The sequence below is a fragment of the Garra rufa genome, chromosome 1 (genome assembly GCF_049309525.1).
Source record: "Garra rufa chromosome 1, GarRuf1.0, whole genome shotgun sequence".
Lineage (NCBI taxonomy): Eukaryota > Metazoa > Chordata > Actinopteri > Cypriniformes > Cyprinidae > Garra > Garra rufa.
The window spans coordinates 56,068,520-56,079,177 of NC_133361.1; the positions used below are offsets into that span (position 1 = coordinate 56,068,520).

Here is a 10,658-nt window from a genome sequence, read left to right on the forward strand (position 1 = left end):
GACTTCTTTTCGGGGGTTTTTTTTTCTTGCAAAATTGCTTTTCACTCCAGCTGTGTGCAGAAAGTTTTCGAGCACATTTCCATTTCAATAAAATGAAATAAAAAAGCCAGTTTTTTAATGTTTAAAGAAGTCTCTTCTGCTCACCAGGCCTGCATTTATTTGATCCAAAGTACAGTAAAAACTTGAAATATTTTGTACTATTTAAAAGAACTGTTTTCCGTATGAATATATTTCAATATGATTTCAAAGCTGACTTTTTAGCATCATTGCTCCAGTCACATGATCCTTCAGAAATCATTCTAATATTTTGATTTGCCGCTCAGAAACATTTATTATTGTTATTATGTTGAAAACAGCTGAGTAGAATTTTTCCAGGTTTTTAAAAGGATAGAAAGTTCAGAAGAACAGAACTTATTTGAAATAGAATTGTTCTGTACATTATAAATGTCTTTATCATCACTTTTAATCAATTTAGAGCATTCTTGCTAAATAAAAGTATTAATTTCTATAAAAAAAAACTTACTCCAAGCTTTTAAAAAGGTATAGTGTATAATGTTACAAAAGCTTTTTATTTCAGATAAATGCTGATCTTTGGATCTTTCTATTCATCAAAGAATCCTGAAAATAATGCACTGAACCGTTTTAAATAATAATAATAATAAAGTTTTTTGAACAGCGAATCAGCATATTAGAATGATTTCTGAAGGATCATGTGACACTGAAGACTGAAGCAATGATGCTGAAAACTTTTTTGCTGTACTTTGGACCAAATAAATGCAAGCTTTGTGAGCAGAAGAGACATTTAAAAAAAATCTTACTGTTCAAAAACTTTTGACTGGTAGAGTACATATATTCTGTGGGTTATTTTGGATTACTGCCATAAAAAATGCAAACATTATAAAATGTTTTATTATTAATAAGTTATTATAATACCTGTTTGTTGGTGGATCATATGTATATGTAAACTATTCATATTCACAAAAATTATAATTACTCACAAGCAAAATCTGTTCAAAATATATAATGTAATTTAATACATTTTAAATAGCTGTTTTCTACTTTTTAAAGAAATGTATACTTTAACTAAGGATGTAATAAATTTACCAAATATGACAGTAGAGGTATTTATTATAAACTGTTAAGAAACTATTACAGAGATTATAATTTCCAAGCCAATATTCATCCGTTCAAATACATAAATAAACAAACCTCTCTCACGAGCGTATGTTTTAACTTAAATCTTCCACTAGATGGCGTTATTTTACAATGAGTGAAAGGAAACGCATTTTGCAAACTCCTTTGCAAGCTTTGGAACAAGCGTACCGCCAAAATAGAGTAAATTGCTTATTGTAAACACGATATAATTCAGAAATGGCTTTTACTATCTACAATGCCAAAAAAACAAACAAACAAACAAACAAACAAACAAACAAACAAACAGCAGTACCCTTCATATGGTACATCTTTGAGCCACATTTATCTCTAAAGGTGCATATGTGACCCTGAAGCACAAAACCAGTCTTAAAACAGTAGCACACAAATACATCGTATGGGTCAAAATTATCATTTTTTCTTTTATGCCAAAAATCATTAGGATATTAAGTAAAGATCACATTGCATGAAGATAGGCCCTACTTGGTAAATTCCCCACGGTAAATATATCAAAACTTAATTTTTGATTAGCAATATGCTTGCTAAGAACTTCATTTGGACAACTTTAAAGGCGATTTTGACGAAAATTTAGATTTTTTTCCACCCTCAAGAGATTTTCAAAGAGTTGTATCTCAGCCAAATATTGTCCTATCCTAACTAATCATACATCAATGAACAGCTTATTTTATTCAGAACTTCATAAAAATGAGTTTGTAAATGAGTAGTTTTGTGGTCCACGGTCACATAGTACCTTAAAGTAGTAATATGTATCTTTAAAGTAGGTGCAAAACTGCTTTTGTGGGCCTAAAAGTACGATTTTTTACACTTTTTCCTGAGAATGTAGTGGGTACAAAATAGCATGCTAATTTACCCTCTGACACACTAAAATCAGCTGAGCGCTGCCAAAAGAGACACCTTAGAGGTCAATGTAGTGTAACTTAGTGCTTGCAGCGAACATAAGCAAACGTAAATGAATAAATGATTGCTCAGTAACCATATAGGATGTGCGGTATCATCATGGCCCATGACATCAGTGTTGCAGGGTAAGTAGCACCTCTGTATCCGGTGTCCTTGTCAGCCTCAGGCTCTTGGGTTTCTCCTCTCGCAGCATCACGCTGGGTTATCCCACGCATGGAGTGTCCCAAAGCATGTCACAGCAAACACCTCGTCCTAATGAATGTAAATGGGCCATGTGCGTCCTGCAACTCAATAGCCACGCTACTGTGCATTAACGCAGTCTTTTGTGACGCACTCAAACATGACTGTCAATGTAAATGCTCACCGAAGTTGACACTAAAGCAGGTGCGCGCTCTGCCAAATTGACGTACTTGGTATTATAATGACAGGTGCATTCATTTTTTTTTTTGTAAAAGAAATAAAACGCCTCAGATGAAATGTATTATCCACCTTATTCTTTAACGTGAAAGTGCGCGCTTTTAGCCGCTATAGGGGCATAACAAGAATAACAGCATGCAGTAAGCGGTAAAACTGTTTGCATTACAAACCAGTGTGTATATAATTAAGATAATATCATGGTAAGACACACCAATTTGCAATATCAAGCAGCAAAACCAGCTGTTTTGTAAAGCTAAAAATATACTGGAAGCCAAGCCCATAAACCCAACTCTTCTAGGGCTGTCAAATCGATTAATCGCGATTAATCGCATTCAAAATAAAAGTTTATATTTACATAATAAATGTAACTTTGATCCACAAAACCAGTCTTAAGTAGCACGGGTATATTAAAATTATCGATTTTTCTTTAAATGCCAAAAACCATTGGGATATTAAGTAAAGATCATGTTCCATTAAGATATTTTGTCAATTTCCTGCCGTAAATATATTAAAAGTTCATTTTTGATTAGTAATATGCATTGCTAAGAACTTCATTTGGACAACTTTAAAGGTGATTTGCTCAATATTCTGATTTTTTATTTTTTTTTGCACTCTCAGATTCCAGGTTTTCAAATATTTGTATCTTGGCCAAATATTGTCATTCATTGTCATTTTGTTGTCCATTGTCATTTTGGATGCGATTAATTGCGATTAATCGATTTGACAGCCCTGCTATAGTATATACTGAATAACTTGACTTAAAAGAACAGTTGATATAAAATACATTACCGTTCAAAAGTTTGGTGTCAGACGTTTTTAAGTTTTTAAAAATAAATCAATACTTTTATTTATCAGGGATACATTGCAATGATCAAAAGAAGCAATTTCAACCTGTACATATTCAAATTCAACTCTTTTATGCTCACCAAGGATGCAATTATTTGATCAGAAATACTGTAAAAACTGTAATATTGTGAAATATTATTGCGATACAAAATAACTGCATTCTATTTGAATACAGTTTAAAATGTAATTTATTTCTGTGATGCAAAGCTGAATTTTCAGCATCAGTACTCCAGTCTTCAGTGTCACATGGTCATTCAGAAACCAATATATTATGCTGATTTGCTGCCCAAAAATATTTATTATTATCAATGTTGTAAACAGTTGTGCAGCTTAATATTTTTGTTAAACTATACATTTTTGATAAGTAAAAAAATAAAAAAATCTGAAATGCGATTAATTGCAGTTAATCGATTTGACAGCCCTATTATATACTGATCAACGTGATGTAAAAGGACAGTTGACATGAAATACTCTGTCATTTAAAAGTTTGGTGTCAAAAAATACATAGTATAGAAATCAATACTTTTAAATACACTCTTAAAAATTAAGGTGTTTTAAAGGGTTCTTCAAGCGATACAAGAACCGTTTTTGAATCCACAAAGAACCATTCAGTCAAAGGTTCTTTAAAGAACCGTCTCTTTCTTACCTTTTTATAATCTGAAAAACCTTCTTTCGTCACAAAGAACCTTTTGTGAAACAGAACAGTTCTTCAGATGTTAAAGGCTCTTTATGGAACCATTTAGACAAGAAAGGCTCTTCTATAGCATCATAAAGCACCTTTATTTTTAAGAGTGTAGCAAGGATACATTAAAATGATCTAAAAGGACAGTAAATACATTAACTAATAAGAAACTGTTTCAAAGATTACTCACCAACAAGCCAATATTTACCTGTCCAAATAAATAAATATTCGGGATGCATTTATTTGATCAAAAATACAGTAAAAACTGTAATATTGCGAAATATTATTACAATACAAAATAACTGCTTTCTATTTGAATATATTTTAAAATGTAATTTATTTCCGTGTCGCAAAGTTGAATTTTCAGCATCATTACTGCAGTATTTAGTGTCACATGATCCTTCAGAAATCATTCTAATATGCTGATTTGCTTGTTAAAACACATTTATTATTATCAGTGTTGAAAACAGTTGTGCTGCTTCATATTTTTGATGATTCTTTGATGAATTAACAGAAAAAAAGGAACATTTTGTAACGTCTTTAATGTAATTCTGATCAATTTAATGCATCACTGCTAAACAAAAATGATTGATTTTTAAAAAAAAATGCAAATTATTTATTACAGAGAAACCTAATATTTCTACTTAAGAAAAAAGTTGATAATGCAAATATGCAAGCTGCCATTAAACCTTTAAAGCATGAGAAAACCTAACTAGAAAAGTCAAATCAATATCTGTGTCGACATATTAGACACTTGAACAGAAATTGGCAGTGTATCCGTTACACACGTATGAAGGATGCGCTGTCTGTAACCCCATCGCCCCGATGGAAACAACACCTCGAATTAATTGTAACATGGGCTTTGGTGACAAAAAGTTAGGCGGTGTCTGTTTTTTTTTTCTTTTCCTGCACTTGAAACCATAAAGCACTGACATATTGCACCCTCTTACATAATATATGCGTCTAGCAGGTGCATTTTAAACATTGATTACAGCGTGCTATTGGGCACCAGTCAAAAGGTGACCTTGTATCCCTGAATCAGCAGAGGAAAAATGACAGCTCGCTGTTTGTCTGCCTATGGAGGGTGAAATGAGAAGGATAAACTCTCTATAACAACAGACAATGTGTGTGTGCGTGTGTCTCAAAGCTATACCTATGAATTAGCTTGCATCTGGTGATCAGTGGATTACAGTCCCATCTGTGGGAGTCAAAAATCCAATGGAGATTATAGGATTTATAAAATAATAGAAGCAGATCTGTAAGAGATAAATTAAAACAAACAAGGAAAGGTAGCTTTCAAGCATGCCCCAGTGTGAGTGTCCCAACACAAATGCAATATAAAAGAGTTTATATAATATTCTAATGAGGATTTGCGAATGACCTCATGTAAAGCAGAAGGGAACGAGGGAGGGACGGACTGACCAACCTGAGAGGAGGATCGGATGTACATGAGAGAGGTGAGCGAGTGTGAGGGCTTTTGTGATCTGTTGTATTATGATATAGGATGGGAGGGACGGGATGAGGGGGTAGACAGCAAAGCATTTATTACTTAATTTGCCTTTTACAAGGGCGTCACAGATGTCTGAGGGCTGGCCCATACACACACACACACACACACACACAAGTCAAACGGATATAAATAGTACAGGTTAATTAGTTAGGTAAGTAATTTGAGCCGGGGCCTGGCAGTTCGAATTTGATCCACAGACTGGTAACTCAAGAATTAGCCATTGTCACTGCATTCAGACCTATATAAATCGCACCTGGACAGACTCGCAGTCACCACTCAGCCTTACTTCTGTTGACTCACCTGCCGGGAAAACTTCACTGAGGTAAGTGCCTGCACTTTTCCACCGGATCAGATGCGGACGCATCTCTGTTTTGTCTTTAGCAGCATATTCTGTACAGCTAGAAGAAAATCCGAAGGCTTACTTTATGAGAATTATATTTACATTGCATGCATATAATAATGAAAATTGCATCAAAGCTGCTTTAAAATGCACTGAAAATCCATGCATCTAAAGTTGTATTTGTTATATGTATACTTGCAATGAGCATGCACGCTTAAAAGGTTGTATTTGTTAAAAATACACTAGAATACAAAAACTTTTACCTAGCTCGAATATTTGATTTATTTGAATCCAGCCCAGTCTGATTTGTGTATTCAAATGCACTGTATGTTTACAGGTTGCTACGGACAGATATTACTGCTGCTTGTGAAAATGACTTAATTATTTAAAACTGTTCTCATCCTTCAGGACCATGTCACTCTCATCTATCCTTTCCGCTGATGCCATCGACGGTGCGCTCAAGGACTGTCAAGGTAGGATACATCAGCGTCTCAACTGTATCAGCATGTTTGTGCTTCATCAGCAGAAGCTGTAAATGCATTCATTTCAAGTTCGGGCTTGTTTAGTTTACCTCAATGCTGTCATGTTCCATGGTCTCCTTTCAGCTCCTGACTCCTTCACTCCCAAAAAGTTCTTCCAGCTGTGTGGTCTGACAAAGAAAAGCCCTCAGGAAGTCAAGAATGTCTTTAACATCTTGGACAACGATGCCAGCGGATTCATCGAGGAGGATGAACTCAAGTAGGAACTTGGACACACATTTGAAGCCACATGAAAAAGCAGATAGATAGGTTCCTCAAACTAACTCCAGGCCTGTTCATAGCAAGAACTGTAAGATACACAAGGCTTGTCTTACTTAGTATTTTTGTTGTGTTTCTAGTCAAAATATCAAAAAATTCTTCAACTGAGATTAATTTACTAGACAAGCAAAATGACGCAAGATATTAAGTCTTGTTTTCCAAGGAGGAAACAACTAAATTAAGTGTGTTTTTCTTAAAAAAACTAAAATTATCTGCTAGTGGGGTAAGTAAAATACTCTTGTTCTAAGAATATATGACTTGTTTTAAGCAAAATGTACTTTATTTAGTTTTTCCACCCTGGAAACAAGACTAAATATCTTACCTAGCAAATGCATCTCAATTTAAGAATTTTTAGATATTTTGACTAGAAACAAGAGAAAAATACTAAGTAAGGCAAGCCTTTTTTTTGCAGTTTAACGATAAAGATATAGTTCTAAAAAGGAAAGGATATTGTTGGAATCACTAAATCAGTTGAAGAACGATTACAAACAATGAGAGCCAATCAGAATCCATCCTCCGATGATTTAAAACGCCATAGTTTGCTGGCGTCGGCGCTAATATAGTTAGCCTACTTTATTTAAGTCACACATTAGTTATTAAGTGTTCAAAAACAGACTCGGATTACCTGGTTTGACAACAGCCTGTTCCCATACATCCTTTTAGTTGAGAAAGACGCTTTGAATACATTTTGAGCTGACAGGAGGACGCTCTTTCTGATGTCGTTCCAGGTTTTTCTTGCAGCGGTTCTCACCTGGTGCTCGTGTACTGACCGATAAAGAGACAAAGGCTTTCCTATCAGCAGCTGACGATGACAGCGATGGCAAGATTGGGGCAGATGGTAATTATGGCTTTTATATTATATTTCCGTCATTTATAATTAACAGAATAACAACACAGTCGACCCAGACGGTTTTGAGATCGTTTCCGTTTGATTTCTATTCAGCTAAGCACAAACATGATTTAAATCACATCTGTGTAAAGCTAGTTTCAATTCAAACACGCATATCTAACGTGGAACACTTTTATATGATCATCTACTGGTTTGTGAGTGACTGACAGCTCCTCTGAATGACTTTTGTCTTTTGTCTCTTGCAGAATTCCAGGCGATGGTTCTGTCCTGAATGAGCAGTACACATCTTTCCCCTCTCTTGTACTCAGATTTCATTTCAATTCAGCAGTCTGGCCACTCGATACACAGGTCTTTTTGCTCCCGGGGACCCCCTGGTCAATAGAGTCCACACAGGCAGACGCATACTGTACACACTCCAGTTTTTATTTGATTTTTGAATATGTAGAGGGGCGCACATGGGCATCGACCAAATGTAACACTACCTGAAAATTATTGAAGTGAATAAATAAATGGCTCAAAATATTTCAGATGTCGTCTGTGTTGTGTTTCAAATACTGTCAAGAAACATTGAAGAGGTGAATGCAAAGTTACATAACTGAATGAGAAAATGAGGTTTGATGAATGTCTTCAGAATATAACTTTATATTAAAGATGGCTTGTATGTAGATACAACTGATAAAGCGTACTGAGGACAAGTTCCAGCTAAATGATAAAAAGTGAAAAAGTTAGAAAAATAACTGACATTTCTGTTTATAAGGTCCAAATGTGTATAGCCTTTAATAATTAAATAAATAGCTGAATAAATAAGCAAATAGTGGAATAATAATGACTTAACCTTACTTAATTAAACTGCATGTGCTATATTACTAATATCCCTAGTGAAGTCATATTTATTTCACGCTACACTTTTAAAAATAAAAGTGCTTCACGATGCCATAGACAAACCTTTTTTGTCTAAATGGTTCCATAAAGAGCCTTTAACATCTGAAGAACCTTTCTGTTCCACAAAAGGTTCTTTGTGGTGAAAGATGGTCCTTCAGATTATAAAAAGTTAAGAAAGAGATGGTTTTTAAAAACCCTTTTTAAAAAATGGTTCTTCTATGGCATCGCTGTGAAGAACCTTTCAAAGCACCTTTATTTTTAAGAGTGTAATTATACTACAAATACATTTACATATCATGTACTTAATAAAAACACCCTGCAGTTTTACTTTTAGTATACTAAACTGGTATACTTAAAGTCTGCTAAACTAAAACTATAAAAGTATATTTTATACTTAATGCATGTTAATTGTGCTGAAGTCCGACTAAAGATGTACTTCATGCACTTGATTGTGCTAAAGTGGAACTACCGCAAGGTAGACTTTAAATATTTTGCATTTAAAAACCAAAATTATTTAGAGATCATACAGTTGTCTCCAATAGCGGTTTGAAAACATATTCTAGGCTTAATATTAAGAAATGTGCATTGTACACTATAGTACAGCAAGTAAAGTTTAGCTAAAATTTTATTGTCAGTAAGTCTCAAGTGACACGTCAGTAAATCTATTACTTTTTTACTAGAGATATGAACTAAAACAATTAATTAATCACTGCTAAAGTCAGAAATATGCTTTTGTAGTAAAACGATATGTTTACAAAATGAATCCCATTGTATAAGCTTATTGCTTTACGTTGATAATATCGGGGTTTATCTTTGCGTCATTCAATATGAACAAACAATGCACTAACAATGCATGAGCAAATATTATTAAGATAACTATGGCTGCTGTCAATCATTGCTTAGCACGCACAGTTTTGCTATATATGCATATATATGCATAATACGCATTACATTGAACACCGTCTACATGCAATATGCATTTACTAATGTATTATAGCAATAGCTACAGTGATATTGGTTTGTCCTGCATCTTAAATATTATAAAATTAACTGGCATTTCATCTTGAAGTGGCATAGTGGTTAAACCTTCAAAGAACTGACTCTTAATTGCTGTGAGTTGCTAGTTTAAAAGCGTCGACCGCTCAATTGTTGGCCTCTAACCCATGTTTAGTTAGTTATGGTTGTCCCTTCCTGTTGGTATCAATCAGGATGTTGGTTAAGAGTTCTGGCACCACATACACACTGTAATTCAGCTTCTCTGTGAATGCATTTTCTACACAAATGCATGTTTTCTAAACAGTCGGCTCGCTAGGTGAGAATTACACAACAGGACCTAGAATTAGAGCGAGCGTGTTGACCACTAGACACCACACCCTGACATTAGCAGCCTGTGTATAAGCGCAGTTCTGCTTTATGTACATGCACTGTGAAATACTGACAGGATTTGACCTGAAACAGTAACGTTTTTGTTGTACGCTTGACGTTTTCTGTCTCAGCTTAACTAAGTTGTGTTTAAGACATGGGCTCTATTGATTTCACAGTAAAATCCAGGTGTTAGTGTACTGTACGAATGTATTGGTAAAATGTTAATATTTTGTAGTGTACTGTCTAAGAAAAGTTTGTAAACATATGCCCCATTGCATTGAAGGAAATGGAATTTTCTGTTAGGATATTCTCTGTTTTTCTGAAATGCTTTTAAAAAATTGAAACAGATAACATCTTACAGTGGCTTTTGGACTGTAAATGAGGTGCATGCAGTGCTGCTGGCATATACAGTAGGATTATAGGGCTGGGAAAGTCATAGATACCACTATCCAGGGATACAATAGATCATGACCCCTAAATGGTATGAAACCATGACTTGTAAACAGGAAGGGAATTGGAGACGTCAGGTCCAAGCTGACTCTTTGGACAGTAGAGTGGGATCATGTGACAAGGGCGGGTGAGCGGGACAGCTGTGACAGTGCAGTATTATTAGGCCTACTGTATAGTCTCAGGCTGCAGAGGGAGAAAAAGAAGGCAAAAAAATGTATGGGGCATAAAAGGGTATTTTGCTTTTTAGGAGCAACAAATAAGCATGTATGGATGGATATGGTTTTATTATCGGGAGATACCAGGGTCTGGGTCTAACATTGGAGAAAGTAACGGCCAATTTGGTTCACATGTGCCTTGGTAACCAATTACATTAGACAGGCTTTACGTCATTTAATTTCTGTCAGAATTTGTGACAGTGAGTTGTTTTCTGTGGATGCCATAGAATAAAC

At 34.8% G+C, this 10,658-nt stretch overlaps 1 protein-coding gene across 1 annotated transcript; it reads left to right on the top strand.

Moving 5' to 3' along the window:
• Window positions 1–5,529: 5,529 nt before the first annotated feature.
• On the top strand, window positions 5,530–8,035 carry pvalb8 (parvalbumin 8). The gene is made up of 5 exons (XM_073833883.1): window positions 5,530–5,847; window positions 6,274–6,338; window positions 6,471–6,603; window positions 7,391–7,500; window positions 7,758–8,035. Exons 2-5 carry the CDS (start codon window positions 6,278–6,280, stop codon window positions 7,781–7,783), a joined length of 330 nt encoding a protein of 109 aa, XP_073689984.1. The 5' UTR covers window positions 5,530–5,847; window positions 6,274–6,277; the 3' UTR covers window positions 7,784–8,035.
• The last annotated feature ends 2,623 nt before the right edge of the window (window positions 8,036–10,658 follow it).

What these genes read in the sequence shown, in the direction of transcription:
- pvalb8 (XM_073833883.1), top strand. Translation starts at nt 6,278, where the DNA reads ATGTCACTCTCATCTATCCTTTCCGCTGATGCCATCGACGGTGCGCTC. An exon ending in TGCGCTCAAGGACTGTCAAG is followed by an intron (nt 6,339 to 6,470) that starts GTAGGATACATC and finishes GTCTCCTTTCAG; the next exon opens with CTCCTGACTCCTTCACTCCC. An exon ending in ATCGAGGAGGATGAACTCAA is followed by an intron (nt 6,604 to 7,390) that starts GTAGGAACTTGG and finishes ATGTCGTTCCAG; the next exon opens with GTTTTTCTTGCAGCGGTTCT.